Below are 27,427 nucleotides of genomic sequence, written 5' to 3'. Positions count from 1 at the left end.
AGAGAGAGAGAGAGAGAGAGAGAGAAAGCCTCCCCCTCTTCCCCCGATGAGTTTTTCGCAGTGCTCTGGTGAGGCTCGGAGGTGGCTGGCAGCGCAGGGGGCGGCTTCTGCCGCGGCTGGCGGGGCTCCGCGCAGCGCAGCGTGCCGGGCTTTCAGCACCACGGCGCCGGACAGCTCCGCGCCGCTCCGCGCTCCGTGCTCCGCGCCCCGCTGCACCGCGGGGGCGCCGCCGGCGCCGGCACTGCCCCACTCGAAGTGCCTCGCCGCTGTCCGAGAACTACACGCTACACTCTCCTCGCGATTTCAGCTGCATTGTCTCCTCGCGGAACTGGCCGTCAGGCGTAATTATCCCGTTTTTTTTTTCTTTTTTTCATTCTTTTTTTTTTTTTTCCTTTTTTTTTCCCCCCTCTCTCTCTCTCTCCTTTGCAGGAACGACTCTTTGGGAACCTGGTCCACCCAGGGATGTAAAACTGTGCTTACCGATGCATCCCATACGAAATGCTTATGTGATCGTCTCTCTACCTTCGCCATTTTGGCTCAGCAACCTAGAGAAATAGTAAGTAACAAAGAGGGGTGGGAAAAAAAAAAAAAAATTCCAGCTTAAATGCAAAAGGCAATAGAGCGGGGGGGCGAGGGGGGCTTGGTCAAGATTTCCTCTCAGGTATATTTCAGACGTTGCATTGAGGAATTGTTTAATATTCCAGGTAGGGTAATGTTGTTAGTCTCCTGGTGTCTACAGAGTCTCAGAGAAGCGAATTCCAGATTCTGTGATATAACTAAGTCCTAGTGAATTTTACTTGTTCTCTAACTCTGTATTTCTCAGAGAAAGCCTTCTAATTGCAATGCAAATGTGTTGAAAACTTTTGTATTGAACAATTACCAACTTAACAAGCTTTTTAAAGGTTGCAAGCCTTTTCAAGGGATTGTACAGGGCTTTATTATTGCTCTTGGTAGGATAACCCTAGATACTGTGGTTAAACAGATTGCAGATCTGCATTGGACATTTTCAGCACAGATTTTCTATGTAGCTGTTGATACCATGTAACAAAAATAAACAAGTTTGCATGTAAAAGAGGGAACAAAGTATATGAGCAGACACGGTAATATTAAATATAAAAACAGCTCAAAAGCAAATATTTGTGAAGTTATCATGCTAAGGTATAATTTTGTGTTCCTGGTTTTAGAAGCATATGATCAGACTCTTTTTTGGAACAAAGTGGCTGGAATAAAATATTACTTTCTGCCTGAGATGTGGCCTAAAAGTACATCAGTCTTATCTCCTATTTGGGTGACAAAAGATATATCGATAAAATGTAATTTACAATACTTCCCTGAGCATTTTTGTAAACCAGACACTGTATCATTTTAAACTTTTAGGTCTATCTTTTTTTTTTCCCCATTTTTATTAGCAAAGACCATGTCTATTGCTGAACATGAGCACCTACACATGGAGGGAAAACCTTACCTGATATCTGATGATAATAGCTCCTTTTGTGGCAGAAAAAGCTAGTTTGTTTTCAAGGTCATTTATTTATTTTCATATTTTATTAATACACAGAGTACAAATGAGTTAATCCTTAATTTCAAGTTTCTTTATGTAAGGCTTATGATATTGTTGCCATAGATATCTTGCCATTCCTTCTAGATGGTCAGAGGCCCAAGCAAATTAAGTGTGTGAGAATAGTAGATCGAAGTCAAAGTTATTAAAAGTTTGATAATTCTGCAATAAGCATGAACCAAATTCTGGGAAAAATTACAAGATGATCTCTAATATATTAGGGTAAAACCAAGCTGTTCCTTTAATACACAATTCCAAATGTTGCTGTTTCTCAAGAGAAAATATATTTTAAAATTAATTTTAATGGGTACTTCAAACTTGCGTTCATGTTACAATCTTCTATTACATTGTAATATTATTATTATTATTATAGATATTATGCAGGTATTATAAGGCATTTTAAAGCACAAAAGCCTCTGAGGATTGTATCAATAATTAAACAGATATCAGAGTTATGTATGGATCATTTTTGGAATTAAGTTGATTTCTGCTTCATAAGTAATATTATTGAATATATCTGGCAGGGTTTCTGGATTTATCATTTTGCTTTTAGAGCTTTCTTGTGTTGAACTGTTGTTTTAATTGCTGGAGGATGATTTTCCTTCATGGTTATCTGTTGTAACCTACAGATCATGGAATCATCTGGTACACCTTCAGTAACCTTAATAGTAGGCAGTGGTCTTTCATGCTTGGCCTTGATCACCCTAGCAGTTGTCTATGCAGCGTTATGGAGGTATGTAATGGATTGACAAAGTTGAATGTGAATGCATAGTTATATTTAGTTGAATTAAAATTTAAAGAGACCATTAGATGAAACATTTCTTATTTGAAAAATGATAATTATACTAATTATAAAATGTAGTGCCTGTTTTGATTTCTATATCTGTTGATGTGATCGATTAGTTTTCCTCTCTTGTCCTACTGGCAATGGTATAGCCCACTTTACTTTACCCTCTCCAGTGTGAATGATATGGCTTTTTCAGTGAGGTATTTATAGTGCCAATAAACATTTTACATGCTTTTTCTACAAGATATGTTTCCTGTGAGAAAGTGAAGCAGTCTCAAATAGTGTGGCGGTACAGTCCAGTAATGTACTTTCTGTCTGTCCTGAGTTTAATACATGACAAAATTAGATTGACTTAAAAGTGTAATAGATAATCATGGAGAAAATGAATTTGTGATGTGATTAATTCTGAGATGAGAAATAACATAACGTGTTAGTGTGGCAGAAATAGAAAAGTGAGAGGAAGTGTGACATAAAGTAACAAATATATCAAAAAAAAAAAAAGAGAGACAGAGAGAGAGACAACATGAGTTTTCACTTAACTTTGATTCATAATACAAGAAAAGTAGGTTTATCAACTAAAGAAAAAAAAACAGGGAGAAAATACTAAATTTCAAATAATGTAAAACCAGCTAATAGGATTTTGATCTTAGAAGCAGTTTGGTAATTTTACACCCTTTTCTCTTTCACTGTCTCTTATTCAGGCACAGAGATTTACAGAACTAGACAAATATATAGTAAATATAGAATATCTAGTTACATAAGTTATAATAATATTTTTTTTTTAAGTATAGAAATAATCAGTTATTGTCTGTCAGAGCTAAGAATGAGAGTATTTCAGAATATTCCCATCTGAAGTATTATAGTGTTATTTTTGCACTCCCTGATATATTTAGCACTTGGAAGGAAATACTGTCATGCTCAGTGGAACTTGTCTACTCCACTATGTTAACTTCCAAGCTGAGAAAAAATGTATGTGGTATATTATGGAGGACCTAACAAGGGTTCTGCATCCATCCAGTTGAAGAGAATATAACTCAGAATAATCTCCATGTTCTATCAGTGAGATATTTTGAAAGTATTATGATTACTGAGTGGTCTGTCATTTGCATGATTAAAATTTGCATTGAACAATTTCTTGAGAGCACATAGTAGCCAGCTATAAGGAGAAGATAGACCATGGAATTTATATGTATATTTGATTCACTGCTTATTTTTACAAAATTGGAGGTGGGGAGAAATGTAATATTTTGACCCCATGCCTATCTTCTCTTGCCTTCCCTTCCTTCACTTCAACTTCCCTTCCCCTCCATAGTAATAAGGGCCAACACTACTACTGCATTGGCAGAAAAATTAAAATGGTTCTAGCTTAAGTCAATGTTCTGAGTTCCTCCTTGCACTGTATTTACTCAACCACTAAGATCCTTTATAGGCCATAGATACTCAGTGTTGGGATCTGGCCCATGTGAATCAATAGTTAACAAGTTAGAAAGTAGCAGCATACTGTCCGTCTAGACAAAGGCATTAGACTTTCTGTATTTGTTTGCAAACATAGACTTAGCCTTAACAACACTGTTATATTTTTAGAAAAATATGTGAATTATGGTATAAGGGTGGTTCTGTCTTCTTATGTAAAAAAATGTAACGGTAACTTAGATGATAGATGAGCAAAAAGGACCGTGACTTATTACAGGTCCAAAGTTGAGCATCTCTTATGCATCACCTCTTGCTATGACCTCAGAGTGTCAGTAATGGGTGTACAGCTCAGGAGAAAGCAATATAAACTAAGCTCAGTTGATAATTATATAGTATAATATATATATAGTCATAATATAGTCATAAAATATGTTAATATATGGCATAGTCTTCAGAGAACTGAGCACCCTTAACTTTCATTAATTTTAGTAGTCAAATTACTCTGTTAGCAGCTCTGAAAATTGGGTCAGTAAGGTACTTCAGTTGAAATCATCTTTATTCTCTTTCTGTGCTCTAGTATATAAAAACAGTATACAGTAAAATGAGAACATTTGCATCTTGTAAAGAAGTAGGTAATAAGAGTATTTGTACTTTTTCATCCTAAGCATACTTGTAAAATGAGTGTAATAAGTTCGCAAGAGAGAGTGTGATGCTCACTGCTATAATTTAAATCTTTCTGTACAAGCATTAGCTGTTTTTGGCATTAGGTTTTACGAAGATGAAGATCTTACAGTATTATTACTTCTCCACACAAATTATTTGTAAATGTGGTGGAACTTCAAGATTAATGTTATTGTTATAACAATAATGCATTTCAAAGTGCACTGCTATAGTATCATCAACCAATCTGCATCTTAGTTACGCATTGTGGACCAGATCTTCTCTTTGTGTAAATCACCACATTTCTCTGAAGTTAGTTTGGTGACTCGTCTATGCCAGCTGTGGATATTCCCAGGGATGAGCAGGGAGCATAAATTACATGAATGCATCCAATCCCATTATCAAATGGTGTCAGAAAAGTGTTGCCAGCAGTTTTGAAAAGAAGCACTGATAGAATCTTTTTTATGACTTTTTTTTTTTTTTTTTTTTTAAATATAGCAAGAAACTAAGAGGGAATTGAAGAATATTGCAAAATATTGCAGAATATCTATCCAAATACTGTAGTTCTTATGTTTGAAATATGATAGTTCAGTGATACTCTGAGCATATGAAAGTTTTCACAGTTTTTAGAGTACATCTCTCTAACATTTCTAAGAATTGCATAAAAGTTTTGCATGATTTACTAGTTGTTTTCCATTTAGATTTCCATTTAGAAAAGTTTTACACTTTTTTTTTTTAATTATTTGAACAGGTACATCAGATCTGAGAGGTCAATAATTCTAATCAATTTCTGCCTTTCTATTATCTCATCGAATATCCTTATCCTGGTTGGACAAACTCAGACACATAACAAGGTATGATAGATAGTATAACATTTTCACTTAAATATTGATGCCTTTATTTTATTTGTGTTTAGCTTAAAATAATTGCATTTATTTAGACCTTTATTTATAGGACTTGGCATTTTTGGTATATTATTAACAGAAAAGGGAAGGTATTTTCCATATTTCATAGTCATTTCTTCCCCGCCAAAAATCCCTTTTGGTGTTGTTCCCTCTGGATAAGCTGTGCTCTCTGTGGTAGACTTGTATATTTTCTAACTAAATTTCAAAGCAAAAAAGTTCAAAGACTCAACATCAAAAGCACAAATTCGGGTTCATTATAATAGTTGTAATAGGATTGTGCTACAGTGTTTTTGTCTTTTTATTAACGTGCTGGTACACAAAAGGCAAGTAGAAATTGCTTAGAAGTTAGAGTACTACTATTGAAAAAATGCACAGACAGACATAGCAAGGTATAGAATTGTTAAATCTCTGGCTGATGTAGCTATAAGAAAGTAACAACCCTGCATACCTTACTTAGCAATAGATTTCTGATTTATTAGTAATCTGTTCTCAGACTTTCTGAAGATATTCATGATTTGCCTCTTTCCTGTAGAGCAACTGTGTCATTGTTTTGAGGAACTTCCCAGTGCCTAGTGATGCTAGGCAACATTCAGAAGTGACAACAAATGCTTGTTTAAAATTAAGTATAGCTACGTTACGACTTAGAATATAAAATGGAAAGCAATTCATGGATAGGTCTATATGTGATAGAAGGGTTTGGAGATGTTATGCTTTGGAGTGAGCAAGTATCTGTGAACTAATTCTTTATCCCATCGTTTTAAACTACATAATACACTGCCTGTATTAATTTTACCAATATCTAATGAAATACCTTCATCATTCTGCTATGACTAGTGTTTCTACAACATATCTATAATTAATCATTTATTCTTTTCAAACGAGTTATTAGAAACTTTGCTGCCTGAAGTATCATAAATTCAATGGGAGCCATAGCTGTACTTTAAAAAACATTCAAAATATCCATCATTTCCAATATAAAATTTAACAAAATTATTGAAATTAAGATATTAATATTACTTAAAGTTTTGAAATAGTGTAGAAATGCAAATGAATAAAATATGGTTTTGCAGAAGGAAAACAAGAGACTTGGAGACTTTATTCAGGGGATAAAAAAGTCTGAAATGTGCAAGTGACTTCAGAATGCCAGTAAAGAGGAAGGCAGAAGAAGGATTTAGCCTCTCTAGAATTACAGCAATGATGTGCATAGTTATTTATACTATTTTATTATGTATTTCAAGGAGAAATAAGTTTCTGTAGCTAAAAGTTGCTGGTTGTAGTGCCATTGTGGAATCAGGGTTTGAGGACACCAGACATATATGTGTTTGAGAACACACTCCTTAGGTATTTTGGAAGCCTTACTCCAATGCTTCAGTCTGGGAACACTGAACTCAAAGATGCCCTTAATATGGATCCATTCTATGAATCTTAATCTCCTTGAGCTCACTCACTTCTGCTTCTCAAACTCCTTAAAGTGCAGAGATTTATATTGACTTATTTTTGAGTACTGCAGATCCTAAGAATGGAGATGTCCAGAGGAAATTATTGACAGAAAAAACAACACATCACAAGGTTTACATTTTGAATATATGGCCTGAAAAAAGACTGTAAAATATCTCTTTTTACTATGCTTGTCTTCTTTTTGAGTCCATGTCTTGTTTTTGATACGCGTACCACCAGGGAGCTTCTAGCCAGGGAGTACCTCTAATGGATCAAAGGCAGAATACACTTTTTATACCAAGGAAGATATTCCTTGTTAGACCAAAAGTCTTTTTATCACTACGTCCATTGACCTGTGATTTTTTTTGTAACTGTAAGAGACTAGCCTATGAATGCACCATCAAAAAAATGTCCAGCAAAAGCCAAGGTTTAGCAAGTGCTTAGTCAAATTAAAATAATCAGACCTGGTCATGGTTTTGGTATGTTTGTAAATACAGATCTGATGTGTTTCAAAACAAGTTCTGAATTCTATGTTTTCCAAGTTCATATATGACCAGAAGAAGCCACTGTTTTATTTTTAATCCTTAGATATAGGTTACAATGCTGACATCTGTAGGAAAAAATAAGTTTTCATTTTGCTGAGATGGAAAATTCAATATGTAAATGAGAACTTTAGAAAGAAGATCTGTGCCTTAGCTATGGTTTAAGATGAAAAACATTTTTAGATTTTTTTCTATTGTTACTTACTATAGATTAAAAAAATCGGGTTTTAGAGTTTGAAAGTTTTAGGTCAAACTTTGGAAAGAATTTTATGAAGAATAATATACTATTCAAGTCAACATTTTCTTTTCCGGACTAAAGACTGAAGTAGTGTTTTATGGTAAGATGAACTCAGTTTTTTCAAAGTATCAGGGAAAAAAAATGAGAAATGTGATATACCATAAATGAGTGTTTATTTATTCCATTCCATTCTCATTCTTATGTTCATACAATTTTTATATTATTGGGGCACCCAGTTGGTGTCTATAGTTGGCTGCTGATGTTCACAAAGTGGAAGAATATTCTGTTTTAGCATATTGTGATTTGACTTTGCTTCTGATTTTAAACTGTCCCAAGCTCTATATGCGTGTATATTCCCTTTGGGAATGTGTTTTTAAGTCTAGTCAACGATTAATTTCATTTTAAAGTTGAATAGTGTGTAAATTAAGCATACTGAACATGTATTTACAACAAACAGAACTCTTTGCAGAGTTCTGCAAACTAGCTTTCTCTAGTTTTCTCTGTCTGCATTAAACACTGCACCAATGACTCTTGTTCATTCCAATGCTCTTCCAGGAAATTTCTGTGGTTCACTTTAATGCACAAATTGACAACTGTGACAGAAAAAAATATTAACTCTCTTGGTCTAGATAAGTGCACATCTTCTGTTATTTTATTTTTGCTTTATGTAAATCATGTATCACACAGAATCACACAGAATCATCTAGGTTGGAAGAGACCTCCAAGACCACCTAATCCAACCTCTGAAATATATATACTTACCATGTCAGGTTTAGCTCTGCTCTATTAAGGTTGAATACATTATTTAAATTTTTACAAAAAATGAGACAAAAAGTTTTTTAGTGAAGACTGAGTATGAATATCACACTGCGTTTGGTTCAGGTAAATTTTGCCTTTTTCAGTAAAAAAGATCATGTAGAAGTAGTTTAAATTCTTTAAAGCTACCATAGCTTTTCCATTTCTGCTATTTCTTGTTTAAAAATGAATGTTTCTCCAGTTATTAGTCTGGTGGTCTAGGTCATAGTCTTCTTAGCTAGTTTTAGAATGCTTACAGACCTGGCAGGGACTGGGGGAGTGGTTTGGTTCCTTCAGGAAGATTTGGATTGGAATAGAAAAAACTAAAATAAAAAAAATAAAATAAAGCCTTTTGTCAGTAGAAACGCCTTGCTACTTTATTCCTTCTTAGCCCAACGTGCCGTGCATTTCATTGAAGGCCCAGGTCACAAATCTGCTGCTGTTTTCATTATGTTTGTCCAAGATTTTCCAGAACTTTATTCAAAGCCTTCTTAATATGTCAAACTTTGTAAGAGATCTTTATTTTGTTGCACTCTGTCTTGAAGCACAGGTCACTGAAGGCTGAATTTGTAGGAATATTACAAAATTAATTACATATCATATTTCAATATAATCAGTGTTATACTAGGCATGATAAGCATAGTAATTTAATCCAGTATTTCTTTCTGTTTCTTGTTTTCTTTTCCATGGTAAATCTTAGTTTTACATGTTATACCCATAATCTTATTTAAATGTGAGGATACCTGTAATGCAACTGATATACTAGGGTGTGGTGGTTTTACTTGGGTGGGCAGCAGAGCTCTACCACAACTGCTCTCTCACTCCCCCTCCTCAAAGGGGAACGGTGAGAAACTACGATGAAAAGGGCTCAACAGTTGAGATAAGGATGAGGAAATCGTGCAGTAATTATCGTGACGGGCAAAACAGACTCGGCATAGGGAGAAAGTAAGATTTATTGCCTATTACTAACAAGATAGAGAAGTGAGAAACAAAGGAAAGAAACTAAAAGCACCTTCCCCCCCTCCCCTCCCCCCCCCCCGCCCCAATCCACCCTCTTCCACCTCCTCCCCCTGAGTGGTGCAGGGGAGCAGGGGAATGGGGGTTATGGTCACTCTATAGTGCTTCTTCTCTGCCACTCCTTCTCGGTCACTCTTGTCCCCTGTGCTGTGGGGTCCCTCCCACAAGATACAGTCCTTGCCAAACTGATCCGGTGTGGGCTTCCCACAGGCAGCAGCTCTTCAAGAACTGCTCCAGATATGGGTCGGCACCACGGGGTCCATCCCCCAGGAGCAAACTGCTCCAACCTGGGCAGCAGCTCCTGCCAGGTTCACCTGCTCCTTCGTGGTCTCCTCTCCACGGGCTGCAGGTCCAGCCCAGAATCTGCTCCAGCAGGGGTCTTCCACAGGCCTCAGTCTCCATCGGTGCAGGTCTACCTGCTCCACCGTGGTCTCCTCCACGGGCTGCAGCATGGAACCCTGCTCTACCGTGGCACTCCACGGACTGCAGGGGGACAGCCTGCTTCACCATGGTCGTCACCACAGGCCGCAGGGAACTTCTGCTCCGGCACCTGGAGCACCTCTCCCTCTCCTTTCTCACTGACCTTGGCACCTGCAAGGCTGTTCCTCAATCCTATCACTCTCCCAGCTGCTGTGTGCTGCAGCTTTTTTTTCCCTGTCTTAAATATGCTCTCACAGAGGTGCAAAACAACATCACTTATTGGCTCAGTTCTGGTTGGCAGTGGGGCCCTTACCAAACATGGGGCAGCTTCTAGATCCTTCTTGCAGAAGCCACCCCTATGGCCCCCTGCTACCAAAACCTTGCCACGTAAACCCACTACATAGGGAGAGCCTTTTTACAGAAGAATTTAGTTGTGATGTTCAAATAAGTGTCTTGAATAAGGGAAAGGTAACATTTTTCATATATAACCTAAATGCTCAAGTATGTGTTATTTCACAAATACTGTGAGGTGTTCTAATAAAAATTATGATCTACAAAAGCAATAAGTTTTTACTTTGAAGAGACTGACAGCTTTCTTTGGGGAAATATCTATCAGTGATTCGTAGGTTTCACTGTAATGTATCTCTTGCTATATTATCTGTTTCTTAATGTTCTTCTTCCCATTGGGAAAATTGGCTTTATTTCTTCTGTATGTGGACATTTGGCATTCAAACAATAAATCTTTATTATGTGTCTGTTCCCATTTAATGAACAGATTCTCTACTCCCAACAAGTTATTGATTAATATTGTTGATTTTTTCATAATTTCTCTTTTTGTTTGCATACATTTACAAAATACATTGTTTTGTTCACAGTTCTGCCAAAATAAAAGCACATTAGCTGTTTGATGTAAACAATTCCTGTTTACCTATTTTCCCTGCTAAGAAAGCAAAGCTGAATAAAATTTAAAATAAACCATAGAATGAATTATACAGATGGGCAAAAAATAATTATTTTCCATATTATCTGTTTCTGACTGTACTTAAGAATTTCTTGCTGGAGTTTAGGTCATTTGTGAAAAACAGGCATAGTTTTAGAAATGTCATAAAGCCCTGCATATTTTGTTAGTCATAGTCAGATTTATGTGTACCTACCAAGGGAAGACCATGGACCAGAGCACAAGGCAAGACTTAGCAACCCTGATATTGTGTCAATATTGTTTAATTGCAAAATCCAGTTTATTATGCTTGCTATTACATTTTGGTTTTCATCTCTTAAACCATGCCTGCAAAGATATGAAAAAGGCAGGAATTTTATATCCGATGTGTTTGGGGAAAAAAAAAGAAAAAAAAAATCATAAAATTTTATGGATGACATGATTAGAATGGTCACCAAATAGGCCAACTGAACAAAAATAACTAAATAACTCTATTTACTAGAGGTTCTAGTCTGAAAGAAGCAAATGGAACTGGAAAAGAGCTGAGAAGCCACAGCATTACATTCCCACAGCACTCTGAAACAGCTGACTGTGTAACTAAGGCTCCCTCAGGTTTTGAGAAACGGTGGGTGGGTGGATCCCCTGAGAACCCAGCAAATGTTCAGGTGGCATTAATGCTGTCTCTAACCATGTGGCTCTTGCCCCATATCTGCCACTGCCTTACAGATGCGAGCATCATGGCAATGTATCTCCTAGGAAACAGCGGGGGAGACCTAAGAGCAGATGGAATGAACAGAAAAATGATGCTAACACAGCATTAAGGTTGTGTTAGAAAATCAATGAGGAAGTAGGGAATTTAATGTCTCAAGCAGCAGCACTCTGTATTTTAGCTCTTGCCCAGAGAACTTCAGGACAATACAATCCATTTAAACAGTAGGGCCTGGGCAAATATGTCCTTCCATTTTTGCCAGTGCCCAGCTGCCAAATTAGTACCTTTGCTGCTGATTGTCACCTCTTTCTTTGTCTGCAACAGTTTTTTGAACAACTGAGCCACAAAGTCACTGGCATGGGTCAGGTCTCACAGAAACGCACCAGTAAATAGGTCATCAGTTGGAGCGCATTGCACCACACACAGCTGTGTATTTGGGAACTCAGAAACAATTAACTGGAGAGCCCTCTTAAACGAGTAACTATTACAGGAGTAGGTCTGTTTAAGTAACACGGTTTCACCATGCCAAATTCTGACAGAACCTGTTAACATCAGCTGAATTAACTACCTACTTTTGAATTCTCAAGAGAACCTCTGGGAGCAGATCTCTCTTACCCAAGATCAGTAAACATTGTCATTCATACAACTGTTACCTGCCTCAGAGGAGAAGGTAACATTCTTCTCAGAAGTGCCTGCCAGTCTGTTTCTCAAAATACATCAACTTTATTATTCAGTTTGCTATTTCTAAACAAACCAGACATTTTGATTGTATGTGGGCTAAGAAAAGAGATTGGGTAGGTATTAGCAGCATGTGGTCTCTGCTCAAATTCCCAGAACCTTTTTAAGAGCTCCGTGAGCTATTTTAGAGTCACAGAATTGTTCAGGTTGGAAGATCATCTAGTTTAACCTCGTTCTCAAATCAGGGTCAGCTTTATGATCAGAACAGGTTGCTCAGGGCTTTATATAGTCAAGTCTTGAAAATCTCCAATTGTGGAGACTACACAACCCCCTTGGGAAACTTGCTCTACTGCTTATCTGTCCTCATGGTAAATTTTTTTTGCATATATCTGGTCTGGACCTTTCTTGTTTCAATTTATCCTTATTGCCCTTTGTCATCCCACCACAAATCCCTGTGAAAACACTGGCTACATCTCTGTGAGCTCTCTACAACCTCAGACATGCTGCTGTTAGGTGCCCCTGAAGCCATGACTTCTCCAGGTTGAAGAGGTCCACCTTCCTCAGTCTTTCCTCAAAGGCGAGTGCTCTACCCCCCAAGTACCTTGATGGCCTTTCTAAACTCACTCCAGTTTATCAAGCTTTCATTGGATTGGATTAATCAGTTGTATTGGACACAGTATTCTATATATGGTCTAATGAGTGCTGAGCAAAGGAGGAAAATCCATCCCTCAGGGCTGTGCTCCCATTGATGCAGCCCCAGATGCTGTTGACCACCTGTGCTGCCAGGGCATGCTGTTGACGTACACTCAGATCACTGTCCGTACTCATCTCACTGCCCATCCCTCCAATATGTCTAGGTTTCTCTGGATGGTAGAAATGCACTTGAGCATATAGACTGCTCCCCTCCCAGTTTGGTGTTATCTGCAAAGAGCAAGAACTCCACTGATGTACTGGGTCTGGCTGGGATGTTAACTTTCCCTGCAGCAGCCCATATAGTGCTGCGCTCTGCACTTGTAGCTAGAACAGCAGTGGTATCACACCAGTGTTGTGTCTGCTGCTGAGAAGTGCTGGCACAGCATCAGGACTCTCTCTGACCTTCCTAGGGGGTGGGCAAAAAAGAGAGAAAGAAACATCACCAGGGCAGCTGACCTAAACCAACCAAAGGGATATTCCATACCATCTGATGTCACACTCAGCAATAAAAGGTGGAAAAAGGAAGAAGAGGGGAGGGGTGGGCTCTTGTTGCAAAAACATCTGTCCTCCTCCCAAACACTGGCTATGTGCTTTGAGGCCCTGCTTGAAAGACATGGTCAAGCATCACTCATTTGTGGGAAGTGGAGAGTAATTTCTTTCCTCTGCACTTCCACATAGCCTTTACTTGTTTTGTTTTGTTATTCCTTTTCCCCCTCCCTTTTCCCCTTTCCCTTTTTTCCCTTTAGTTGAATTGTTTAATTAACAAATATATTTCCTTAATAATATTTTTTTTTCTCTTTAATTAAATTACTCTTATCTCAACCCAAGAGTTGTTCTTTCCTTTACTTCTTCCCCTCCTCATCAGAGGAGGGGGAGTGAGAGAGCAGTTGTGGTGTTCAGCTGCCTAGCATGGTAAAACCACCACAACTGACTACTCCAGGTCAGTGACATTAAACACAGGACCCTGGATAGACCCCTGTAGTATTCCACTTGCTATCTGTCTCCAGGTAAATTGCCACCCATTAACCGGTACACTCTAAACCAACCATCCAAACAGTTTTTTTACCCTTTTGGTTGTTCACCCATCTGACTGTGATGTCCTAGCCTGGGTACAAGAATTCCATTTGAGACTTTGTTGGAGCTCATTTTAATGAATTTAATTTTAATTAATTTAATTAAAAGCTAAAGTAGTGCAGTTTTGGGAATCCAAAATTCATCAAGTTTTACCTGTGAAAGACTTGGACTGTGTATGACTCACTGCAGTATCAGCTGGTCATAATGCTTCTCAGCTGGTGGGAAACCCATGCACCCACTCAGGCATGTGCTGATGAGTGTTGCACCAATGTAGTATACTCCCTCCTTCCTGGATGTAGTGATGGTCTTGGTGCTGGCATGTGAGCCTCTCCTGTCCTGCCTCAGTCCAAAGAAAATGAGCTCAGCTTTACTGAGATGACCTCCATTGTCCTGATGTACTCAGAATAGGAGGGGGGGGGGGAGGGGTAGGTGGGGAGGGGGGTGTTGTTTGTTTATGTGTTTGTTTGTTTGTTTGTTTTCCTCCTTGTTCTTCAGGACCTTTTTAAAGTAGTTTGATCTCTTCTGGAATTCACCCCCACAGTCCTGAGCTCATACTCTCACAAACACCTGTTTGAATCATTTCAGACAATCTGCTGATGACTCAAGCAGCTATTTTGGGCTTCGCAACTTTTCTCTACTTCTCTTTTGCTTATTTGTTGAATTCAAGTGGAAATAGAAAAACAGTCAATGGGAAGTAGATCAACCTACAAACAATTAAATGTTCTTGTTTTTTATTTACACAGTCTTAGTTTTATAAAAGAGGAAACTATAAACACTTTAGTTTTATAAAAGAGGAAACCTTAAGCACTTCTAAGTGACAACAGTAAAAAGATTTCTAAATGAGGATACCATAGGAATAGACTTCACGTGACTAAACTGTTGAACAATAATAATAACACTAATATCAACACCAAAAATCAGTATTCAGGTACTAGGTTATTTTCATTCTAGTATGAAAGTTGAATTTCCTGTACGGATTTTCCTATGTGGATTATTATGTCTAAGAATTCAGGCATAGAATCCATTTGTCACATAAAACAAAACAGATACAGGAAGAGAGCAAGATTTTTTTGGTATAGATAGTTGGTAAAATAATATATTAAAAAAATGCAGTTCTTAGATAAGTGTAAATCTCATGTCCTAATACAATTTGTATATCATTAGTCATTCTTTACAATGAAATGAAACATATTAGAAAGCCCAAACTTTTTAAAAATACTATTATTTAAAGATCAAAAATGTAAGTTCGGTGCAAAAGGTTATGTACTTATTGTACTGGATTTTATTTCTACTTCACTACAACTGCCTGTTATGTCCCTATATTTTCAGGTGCATATGGTATGGATTTGTTTGTTTGTTTTGGTTTGGTTTGGTTTTGCTTTTGCTTTTTTGTATTCTCCCAGGTAAGAGTTTTTAGGCCCCTATATCTTGCAGTTAAGTCACTGAGAGCATTATAAGGTAGATGACTATGGGATTTATCTGATTCTTGCATTGGTCTCATTAGAAGCTAGAAAATGAGTGTTCTTTCCTTAACACTGTATACTTTACTCTGTAAAAGCTACAGGGCTCAAACATATGATCCTTGTACATAAAAGTATTCTACAGCCATATATTTATTTTTACTTTAAACTTTTAGAATTAATATCACATAAAAGTTCACAAAATCAGACTTAGATATGGCTTAAGAGACAACATGAAAATAAATTGTGTGGTTTGTGTTACTTGTTGCTGAAGTACACTCAGTTCTGAAAACAGAGCTTCCTAGTGAATCAGTTCAAGATTTACTCAAAATAGTCCAGGATACTGTTTTGAACAGCAGCCAAAACCACCCATTCCAGAAGTACAAAAATCTCTGCCCTGGGCAATTCTGAGTTAACCTACTACATAGCTTATTAGATTGTTTAATTTGAGATTGATTTTAAGTCAGGGCTGAAATAAACTTCCCATAAAATGATAATTGTTCTCAGGTGCTAAGATTAAGGTATGGGTTCCAGTGCCTATGTCCAGGCCTGTTTATTCATTTTATATGTGACTGCCTTTGGAGGAAAAATAATAATGTGGGATGAGACTGGATCTCAAGTTTCTTTCTTTCTTCTCCTACGTATCTTGTTTAGCTGACTACCAGTAGCCAGGTTTCAACTGAAAAAGAATAGAGTTTCTTCACCATTTCCACTTTTTAGCTCTTGAACAGTGTGATGATAGGGGAAATTTCATGGGAAGTGGGACAAGCAGGATGTAAATCTGTCTTCTCCACATTCTAGACAGAGGTTAGCAATTAGGTGGAAAGCCAAGGATGGTCACACAAATTCTGTCTTTTCCTGACTTTTCTTTCTAAGAAAGAAACAGCAGTCACTGTGCGCAGAACCCATTGAAGTCATCATTCACCAAGTGTGGTCTGAGCATATGGATGTCATCATAAGAAAAAACGATGTTAATTGCTCTGGATCAAAGTGAGACTTTGTCATGAGAGGAATGCACAACTTTTCAAGGTGCTCCTAGATATGGTTATGGATCAAAAATTAGGTATCCAGAGATCCTTTTGGTGTTAGTATAAAATGCATTCAGTGCCTCTAGTTTTGGATGGTTGCTGAAAAATGACCTTTTTTATGTTTGTTTTCATGTACATACATGCTTGTTACGTTGAGTCCCAGTGAGTCACAGACATGAAATGCGGTGCTGAAAAATTTGACAGTAACTGTGTTCCAGTATTTTTCTCTTTTGATGGTTTTCTCAAAAATTGTATAAAGCTGACACTGTGGATGAATAAGTGGGTATTTTGTGGAATTTAATAGAAAATTAAGATCAGAATACTTCTTGAAAGAAAACTGTAAATGTAAGTTTAAGAAGTATGCATTTGGCTATAATCATGGACATTTTTAATGAATGTAATTGTGAGATATCCAAAACTCTGCAGGGAAATGGACATGTTTGTAATAAAAAGGCCTCAAGCTGTTAAAACTGATAGAATTTCTGAAATGTCAAGCAAGTTGAGTTTGCACTAGACTTCTGGGTTTAAAAACAGGATGGAAAACATGTTAGTATCTTTCTCTTCTGAAGAAAACTGAAATATATCTGGCACAAGGAGTCCAGCAGTTGGAAGGAAGTATGAATAAGGTTGGCACAAAACGTTGTTCCATTAGTAAGTGATTACATCTCTCTCTCTAATTAGTAACATGGCATATAATTTGTGCTCTACGCTCTTTATTCATAAAAAGTCACATCTTCGACCTATTCCATGTTTGCTAAATAATTCCTATAAGCTAGGAAATCTAAATGGATTATTTTTCTTTAAATACCACTTAAAGTTAGGTGAAGGCTTAGAATGAGAATGATTTCCTTAACAAGCTTAGCTGAGATATACAGGACAACAAAGCAATATGTCAGAACCTACAGCTATTGAAACCCGAGTTTTAAAAAGACGGGATTAATTTTAAATCAGCTGTTATTTGTATTGAGATTTTACACTTCTTATATTTAAAAGGGCTTTCAAGTCTATGTCTTTTACTGCATATCCTCTTATGTCAAGTCAATCAGAATTCAGGTTTGAGTGCTAGCAATTTAATTATTGCTATAAAACCTTCATTTTAGCACTGCTTATCTTTTAAAGTAAATACAGAATAGTAATAACATTTCATTGAAGTGAATGATCTCACAAGGCTTTGCAGTCATACTACGATGGAAGAAAAATAGTTTTGCTATGAATAAGAGTTAGACCTCGGTATCAAGGCAACATTAATGATGGACAAGAACTGCTACTAGGTTGAGTTTGTTTCCTGTAGCTGTAAACCTCATCCTATAATATCTCTCCAGAAACCAATTTGTAAGAGTTTAAACCTGATCAAGTGTCTATTTCCATTCATTTTAAAGGATTTTTCCTTTTGGACAGAAGACTGAACAATAGTATCTAACACAAGTCAAAATATATTCTAGTCAGATTTTTAAACTGAAGTGAGAAGAATGATTCACATTCCATAAATACCTAAAGAACATGTCTGTCCTAGTCAAGCAACAATCACTAAACAATAAATCATGTCTGTTTAATTGTAGGAAATTGTCTGTAAATTACAGATACAAAGCTTTCAAAACTTCGAGTTGTGGCTTTAATCCCTTTGCATGTTTTGCCAATAGCAAATGCAGAGCTTGAAATTAATTATAACTAAGCCGAATTGTGCTGCCTTGCAGTTGCCATGGCTAGGAGCATGCATACAAGTTATTGATACAGCTTAGCTGTCACTTGTTTTGCCATGATGACTTGATTGTGTATTTGAGCCCCTGGAAGTGTCAGTTCATTGAAGTTCAATACTGAGTGAATAGGTATGGTAAGTAAAGCAGAACCAAAGCAGTACTTTGAGGTTTCTTTTTCAAAGAAGCACTCTGTAGGATTTTCATTTAGGCAATGTGTATATTGCACCCAGCACAACTAGATCTTGGTAGTCTTTCAGTGTTATAGTATTAGTGTTAAATATGGGCTTTGATAAATTCAGCTCATAGCCCTGTATAATTCTTCTGTATAATTAAAATTTCATCATGTGTCAGCTGGAAGGAATGGTTTTGGTGACTTGGATTCACTTGTTTTCCTAGAAACTGATGAGCAGAAACCTGCTAGCATGCTATGAAAATTTAAACTTCTGGAAGGAATTCCTCTAAGTGGTGTTGAAGATAAGGGAATAAAAAATGGATGATTATGTATGCACGTAACAGTCTTTCTGTGCAGTCCCTAGCTTATTTCTTCTTCAAACCTCTTTTTAGGTTCATACACACAACACTGTGACAGACTGGTTCTCTCATCCTGACAGGCATTTGTTTCCAGTACCTATTTATAATATAATATTACCAAGTTTCCAACTACAGGAAAAAAAAATAATCTGGCATCTGGAAGGGAAAATTGCTACCCCACAATGATCTAAACCTGCTAGTGCAATCAGTTTAGAGATGCTGCTGTGTATACAGAGGATGGCACTGATTTCAGTAGTAGGCTCTGCAGGCAAAGCCATCTGATCTCTGCAGATCACAGAGAGTCCGTTAAGGGAATTCCCAGCAGAGGAGTGGAGTGAATACAGATAAACTTTCCAGTGGTATTTTGGCTCTGTCATTGTCATCCAGGGCATTGATATAGGCTGGGAGATTTTGCAGGAGGAGACATTCATGCTAAGTATATAATTTAAAACCTAACATTTTATACTTCTAATTTTAGTTGCCAAGATGCATCTGAGAGACATGTAGCATTAATTATTAATTATCATTGTGGATGATAAAAATAAACCTATCATTAAGGCTCTGGGAATATTTCCAACATCAACAAATTTTCAATTTAATTTATTAACAGATATAAACATGTATTTTTTTTATTTCTCCTTCCAGTCAGACCCTTAACTTATTTCATACTCACCCCTCCCACAGGGAAAAGCCTGAATAAATATCTTAGCCTTGCACTGTGTTCTCAACGTCAGCACATTGAGCTCTCTCAGCTCTCCTATAGAAACATGAAGGGAGGGAAAGAGGTAAGGATGAAGGGAAGGAAAGAGATAAGGACACCTTCAGCTGTAGTGAGACTATTCTGCCTCTTATTTCTGATCATTTTGACCATAGAAATGTTAAGTGGAACACAGGAGCACTGAACGTTATGAAGAGAGCTGGACCTGCAACTCTTGTCAGGTATAACAGAGCAAAAACAGATGCTCTCTTTCCTCCCAGCTGCAAAAGTGAGGGTAACAGTCTACAGGGAAAAATTGTGGTAGAGGTAGTAGTTCTGTGAAAGGGGCAAACTTTGCTTTTATTGATTGCAGTTATATATGACTTGATCCAAAGAATTAATTTATCTATTTATCTTTTTATGTTAGTAGAAGCTTCCAAATGGGCTGGAAGAGTCACCAACTGAGCATTCCACATGTTGAGCAGATTAGGGTGTTAAATATGTAGACACCAAAAGCTGGTATTCCAGCAAAACAGACAATAGGGGGAAAAAATAAAGGGAAAAAAAAAAAAAAAAAAAAAAAAGTCACAACTTCTATTCCACATACAGATGGATACAAATAACAATAATATTATCATCAAAGCCAACATTTGGAAATTCGGGGATTTCTACACTTCTACACAAGCTTTCTCCATTTTTAAGCAGAGAAGAGAGTTTACAGGATGCTGTCATTATATTCTGATCATGTAGGTTTTCTTCAGTATTTGAATTTCACTGGAGAAATATTTTCTGCTGATGGCAAGGAACTGGAACTTTGTAAGAAGTAGATGTGGCATCCAACTATGGTATTCAAATCCATATGTGGCTGTAGCCAGTCAGTTTTTTTTTTCAAGGTCATTTTTTACAGATGAAGCAACTGTGTCCCTGGGTCATTGGAAGGTTTACCCAATGCTCCAGTGTGGAGTCTGACAGAAAAAAAAATCTTCCAGAAACAAAATCTTGTAAAGAGGATTTATAAGTTAAAAATTAGAAGGTACAAGTCAGAAGGCAATGCACTTGGCCACAATGCATATATCACATTTCTTACTTTCCCTTAGATGTTCCCTGCTCTCTTAGAGCTTCACTGATTTTAGGGATTGAGTTCTGCATTCCACACAGATAGCTCCACAACAGCTAAAAATTCATCTCCTTCCACTGAGATACTATTTTTTTCAGTAGCTAGTCTCTTAGTACATATTCTTTTACATGGGAAATCTTTGCATCCCATATATGTTAAATTTTTAATATGTGACTTAGTTAAACTTAGAGTGAGGGGTTAATCATGTGGTTAGCCATGCAGTTAATGACTTAAAATAACTGAACGGATTTTATTTCCTTTAAAATGCTACTAATGCATTATTTAATAAGTCATAATTTGAATATAATAAAATGCCTAGACTCAGTCAATGATAACTATGTTACTTAGAAACAATGTGAAGTCATGTACACTGAAAACAATACAGTGGCATTTGCTTTCAATCTGAAGCTATATGGCAGACACCTGTGTTTCTCTGAGCATAGTACTGCATTTTGCTTAATATTTATGGTTATTTTCCTTTCAAAATAAAACCTAAATTGGAACAGAGCTCAAAGTACTTTAGTAAAATAACCTTATATATGTTCATGATTTGTAATTAGGAAGGAAAAAAAATGTTAAAAACTAAGATAATGTATTACTAGCAATTATATCTTTAATTATATCAAGTGCCTTCCAGCACATAGTGTATGACGGGAGAACAGCAGATCAACATGTTCACTAGACAGGACAGCTACCCATTTTTATCCTTTCAAACACCAACTCTTAGTAAAGGGAAAATTCTCTTTGTCAGAACAGAGCTTTGGTATCACTGGCTTTGGGGAGAAGAGGATCACAGCAAAATAATTCCAATGTCTGGTTACAATGAAAAATACAGGTCACCTCTTGGGCAGAAGTATAGTCGCTCTTGAGCTCCATATGCATTATGTCTGTCACTGACTGTGAGGCAAGAGGAAGAACCTTCCAGTCATTTCTCATAGGTTCTCATAGAACCAAGAACTGCTTTAGATACCCTCTGCTGCCACAAGTGGAGATTTCCCTTTCCCCTTCAGACCTTCATGTCACAAAAATAAATTGTTTTTAAATTAATGATGAAGAAAGTAAAACAGCCACTTCACCGTCTCTTCTTTCATCAGTTCACCCCCCCCCCCTTCTTTTTTTTTTCTTCACTTCTTTTATCTTCTTTCTTCCTTCATCCCTTGTCTAGCCTTTATGATTTGACATCTTTTGTTTTTGGTCTGCCTTTCCTCACTCTTTCCTTTGTTTGGGCTCCCATACTATTGTTTCCTTCTTTCTCTGTCATCCAACATTATGATCAAAATCATCACTTGGAAATTCCATGACATCTACACCAGCCAGTTCTCTGTTTTCAAAGAGTGAAGAAAATTTACAAGATGCAGACATTACTTCCCAATCATGTAGGTTTTCAGTATCTGAATTTCACTGGAGAACTAATTTCTGTCAAGGCATTGGAACTTTGTAAGAAATAAGGGCAGCATCCAACTACAGTATTCAAATTCTTATGTTCCTGGACCATTGAAGGGTTTACCCAATGCTTTGACATAGAGTCTGACAGAAACAACTTCTTTGAGGCTTTGCAAATTTGAATAAGGAAGGTTCCTTCTCAGTTCTTTTTATTGTCCCCTCTATTCTGCCTTTTGTTGTTGTTTCCTGAGAGGCAGGAAACAACTTTCTCTCTTCACTTCTGGTCCATTCTTTCTTCACTGAAGTGTTCTGTGTTGACTTTCATGGTTCTCAACACATAAGGTCTTCTGAAGTAACGGCCATCTTCTCTTCTGTTGTTGCCATCAAATTATCAAAAATCAAAAAAGGTTAAGGTGAACATTTCAAGTACAGTTACAATACTTGAATGCAGTAGCTCTGCCTTGTAGATATAAAGGAAACTGTGGTTATGAGATATGATAGCTCAGTAGGACTCCCATCACATACCAGTGAGACATATGTTGTATGCAAGCAGTTCTCCATTGCTGTGCTTTTCAATAAATGTGTTTTTCTTTCTTTTATTGAACTATAGTTAAAAGACAGTGGGGAACAGAAATTATATTACTGTATGTTTATTATAGAATTACACTATACAACAATTTTGTATATGATATTTTATACATAGAGTGGAATGTTATTATTAAAGAGCCTTCCATTCAAAATTCAGTAGCACTAGCCAGGGAGGTTGCACGCTAATGCATCATTAACACTGTGACATCCCCATACCACAGGATAGCAGGACTAAGAAACCAGCTTATGCATGGCTGGGAGAGAGCCTAGTGCCTGTCCCAAAGCCCATTCACAAGACCATCCATTCTGTCATGCAATTGCCTTGCTCCTGTATGGCTTTATGTTACTATAGGAAATCACACTATGTTGTTTTTTGTTGTTGTTGTTTTTCTTTACCAAGGTGATCTTCACTATTGCCCATGCCATGCTCATATATCTACTTTGTTGATTTAGAGTAGGCCAGGCATTTTTTGACTAATTTATGACTAATATTATGTTTAAAAACAAATCTACTTTTATAAAATTGTTATTTTTATTAGTTGAAAGAATTAAACATTTTAAACAGAGAAAATGGAGCCCAGTAAATTAATAAACAGATGGTTTATTACACACCCACCTTACAGCTAGTCTTAGGCCTTTTTTTTTTTTTAAAAAAAAAAAAAAATCTCTGATTCCAGAGATCCAGAACAGTAGACTGATGCTAAGAACATCATATCTTGGTCTGTATCTTCCCTGTTCTGTATCTATGTTTACTGAATCTATGTTCTGTATCTATGTTTACTGAAATCTGCCTTTTAAAATCTGTATTAAACTATGGGCAGGGGTTAAAACCAAAACCAAAACCAAAAAACAAGGCTTAGTTGTCAGTTGGCTTGTACCTACACCTAGTAAACCTTTGCAACCTGTCAGGTATAGAATAACAGCAAAACTACATAAAAACTGTCACACTCAACACACATAGGTATTAGTCACTAGACAAAGTTCAAAACAGTGAAAATCAAGATGGAAATCTAATTCATGTCTTTCATATTCCTTTCAAAATTCAGACAGGCCATAAGCTCTCCACTGACTGGTTAAGTGCTTAGTTTACAAGTGCTTTGTATCAAGTGATCAGCACAAAGTAGCTTGAATATACTAGCAAATATACCCCTCTTCATTTCTACATGCTGCTTGTCAAAGAATAATAGTGTTGTTACTGTTCTTTTGGTTTCTTTAATTCCAAATATGGGTTTAATTGCCTCCCAACTCTCATTTAGGGGTAGATTTTCCATGCAGTGCTTTTTAAATTGTACAATGCCCCCAGATTATAACAGGGGCTATGCAGCATAAAATCCTGCAGCACATTGAAATTAACCTTAAAACCCTGCAGTGCTTTGGAAATGAAGGATTTTTATTCAATAAATATGTGTTGAACCAGTGTGGAGAAAGGCCCAGGGATTTCCACAAATATTACTGGAACAGGAGTGAAGTGTTTCACACAGGACCTATCAAAGGAACACAACTTTGTATTGACTACACCCGCCAAAATAACGACATACCAGACATTTGATCCACTTTTAGATAACACTATGAAAGACTAGTTGTAACAGATACAACACAAAAGCAAAAGTTCTACTTGTCATAACATTAATCCATTCATTTGTGGGATTCACTTCCTTTTCTCGCATTTAACGGTGCCTATGATATATATATATATATATATATATATAAGATTTTATTTTTTTAAAGGAAAGGATCTAGCCATTTGTTATACAGCTGTAGTAAACAGAACAGTTAATCAACAGCATTTGATAGATGCTAATGCCTGCAACTGAATTAGACCTTAATCTGAAGTGAATTTTGTATAGTCCTATCAAAGCTATGGAGCCTATGCAACAATTCCCTTTAGGATAGGACTTCTGTTGTAATGATAATAGCATTGTAGAAAAGCTAAAACAAACATTATTACTCAGCTCCATGGATCAGTTAGTTTTTAAATCATTGTTCCTGAACAGTAATTCCCAGCTCACATATTCAAATACCCTTGTGGAGAAGTCATGTATATTTGATGCAAAATGGTAACTGTTTATTGTATCTTTCCCTTCAATTTTTGGAGAATATGCAATGCATCTCTTGAAAATATACAATTCCAGAGGAGTTTGGAATAAATTCTAAATAACTCCAGTAAATTATATCACACATTTCTTTGTGCATGCATATGTGCAGGATTTTCCAAATACAAATCAATCTTATATGAACTGTGAATATCAAATACACAGCTTTCTTTGGTTCTGATTGGATCTATGACTACATATTAGAGTAGAATACAGTCCATTAGTGATTATATTTACCATCGTAAAAAAAAATAATATATAAAAATAAATAAAAATAAACTTGCGCCAGGGGAGTTTTAGGTTGGATGTTAGGAAGAACTTCTTTACCGAACGGGTTGTTAGACACTGGAACGGGCTGCCCAGGGAAGTGGTGGAGTCACCATCCCTGGAGGTCTTTAAAAGACGTTTAGATGTAGAGCTTAGGGATATGGTTTAGTGGGGACTGTTAGTGTTAGGTCAGAGGTTGGACTTGATGATCTTGAGGTCTCTTCCAACCTAGAAAATTCTGTGATTCTGTGATTCTGTAAAAATGCAATATCTTAGTGACTCATTCACAGTAAGAACAAATGAAGAAAACAAAGACAGCATGATAAATACACAGATGATTAGAATCAGGAAAATACCTGAACTCAAAAGCATGAGGAACCTCCATTAAAAGTTAATATGTTATTCCAATTTTTTTCTTTCTTTGATGATACATTTGAAAAATATTAAAGAGGGCTCTTGAAAGAAAATAATAATAATAATAATATTAAACTTTTATTTTTTATATTACAATATTCTAGTACATACCAATGCATAATATTAGTTGTATATCACTTTACCCTCCTTTGAGGTAAATTAATATGTATTGATTTGAACAAAACAATTAATCATGAGTTTTCCTTACTTCAGAAATATTTCATAGTTTAAAATAATATTTAGCTTTTCAGCCAGACTGGCAGTGGTACATGCAGGGTTTACTGTAAAAGATCATTGGATAATTTTCTGTATATTTGACATCTGGTTCGTTATATCATACGATTTCTTGTGTCACTTATCTCACATTCATGGCATTTTAGTTTTTGTTGGAAGTATCTGCAGCTTTTATGGCAATAAGAAGCTGTGAACATGTTACGAATCCGTGAGCAAGGTGCTTGAATTGGCTCTTATTTTGTGCAATGATACAGTTGCTTTTCAGTGAGCAGAGAATCAAGTCATGTTTTATGTTAAGTAGTCATGACATTGGATCTAGCTCAATTTATTACTCTTTCTATTAAGTTTTTCTGTGAGCAATCACAATACTGACAAGGCTGCCATGTTAACATTTTTAAGCAGCAAGTGCAGTTGATTTGCCTACAGGCTCCCAGGGGAGAGCGGGTGTTCCAATCATTTTACAAAAAGAAGTGACAGGTTTTGCTGTCTCAAGTGACTGTGCCATTTTCTTTAGCCCTCTAGATTCTTCCATCTCTGCAGAAACTTAGTATATCAGAAACATTAGTATAGATTTGCAATATAATATTAATCTGATTTAACTTTGATTTAACTTTGCTCCTCTTCAATTACAGATCTTGCAATGTGTTACCACAGGTTCATGTGCCATAGAGGACTTGTTAATTTAGCCTGATTTTCAGTATTTTCTCTACCTTTGGGGTAAAAGGGATTGATTTATTTCTTAATCTAACAGGAGGGTTTAGTGTGCTACTTAGCATTTAACCAATGGCTTTTGTTAATAAGACAGCACTTTCTTTGTAAAGTACACGAGTCATCAGCTCTAGCATTATAACAGCTTAACTTAAAGCAGTTGAAGACACTACAGATGCACAGTCTGTAAACTATAAAATTGTTTAAATTTTAGTGTCAAGAACATTTCCATGAAGTGTCCCCCAGTGATGTGTGAAATATTGTTCCAAATACAGTATTCCAGACTTACTAAACTCAGTGAGATTTCTGTGTCAACTCTAGTAGCTTCATAGCTTTGCCCCTTGAGAAATGACTCAAGCACTTGACATTACAGGAATATATTCAGAAATGAAATAGATACCTATTGTTTAAAAAACATATAGAGACATTTTAAATCTTTAGCCTTCCAGAGTACAATTTCAGACTTGCTGAAAAATTCACCTATCTCTGTGGAACCGAACATCTCAGCATGTCACTTGCCTCCAAACCTGTGTGTAACACAGAAATCTGATATTCCCCCAAGAACCGACTCTGAAGGGCTTAATCTGTTCTGTGTTCTGAGAGTACATCTAACTTATGACAGAGCCAGCCTCTTAACAAAACATGTCTAGCGCAGCATTTCTTTAAATCTGGGAACCAGGCTCTGGGTGAAGAAGGTATAAATTCATAAATTCTCACTGTCAAGTTCTGTAGCGCAGGTTATAATGTCATTAGGAATCTTCCAATTTTCAGAAACCACTGAAAAGTAAAACTCAGGACTAATTTATACAAAGCAGCTCCTGTAGAATTCACATGCCATCTTGAAAACAAGTTTTCCTCTTTTGATTCTGTATGAAACCTAATTGCCTGTCAGTAACACCTTCTTAAACAAATATTTTAACATACCAAACATTTGTGCATGAAAGTGTTGATATTAATTATCATTCCATAATGGAAATGTGCTGTTGATTGTAATAGGAGGTAATCATATATTTAGATAATTTTCAAGCCTACCTAAATACACATCAGCTGCACTGCTTTAGCAGCAGTTAAGCTGGTCCTCAGTTTTGCAAAGCAGATGGTGAGAATGTAGCACTCATATGGCCCCACTGCTCCCAGTTATGGGGAGGTATTTCCAGGGCTGCCTTAACATTGATGCACAGCACGGCTCTCTTCCAAGTTGAGGAATAAATTCTTAAGAGCCTCTTTTTTCACACTGACTGTCTGCACACTTATCTTAAGAGAGCTATATTCCAATACCAGTCTCTACCCTATACATGTTTTCTAAAAAAAAATAGGACCTCTGAAACTGTACATCAGATTTCTTTG

At 36.6% G+C, this 27,427-nt stretch overlaps 1 protein-coding gene across 6 annotated transcripts in view; it reads left to right on the top strand.

Annotated features, from left to right (window-relative positions):
• ADGRB3 (adhesion G protein-coupled receptor B3) overlaps positions 1–27,427 on the top strand; it is a 467,103-nt gene that overhangs the window by 366,807 nt on the left and 72,869 nt on the right. For all 6 annotated transcript variants that reach the window (XM_035322903.1, XM_035322904.1, XM_035322905.1 and 3 more), the window contains 3 exons: positions 430–556; positions 2,188–2,291; positions 5,170–5,272. In XM_035322903.1, coding sequence (XP_035178794.1) covers positions 430–556; positions 2,188–2,291; positions 5,170–5,272 — 334 coding nt within the window. The remainder of the gene's footprint in view (positions 1–429; positions 557–2,187; positions 2,292–5,169; positions 5,273–27,427) is intronic.

Source organism: Oxyura jamaicensis, chromosome 3 (genome assembly GCF_011077185.1).
Source record: "Oxyura jamaicensis isolate SHBP4307 breed ruddy duck chromosome 3, BPBGC_Ojam_1.0, whole genome shotgun sequence".
Taxonomy (NCBI): Eukaryota; Metazoa; Chordata; class Aves; order Anseriformes; family Anatidae; genus Oxyura; species Oxyura jamaicensis.
The sequence above is the reverse complement of the archived record's forward strand: the minus strand, read 5'-3'. Positions and strand labels throughout refer to the sequence as shown.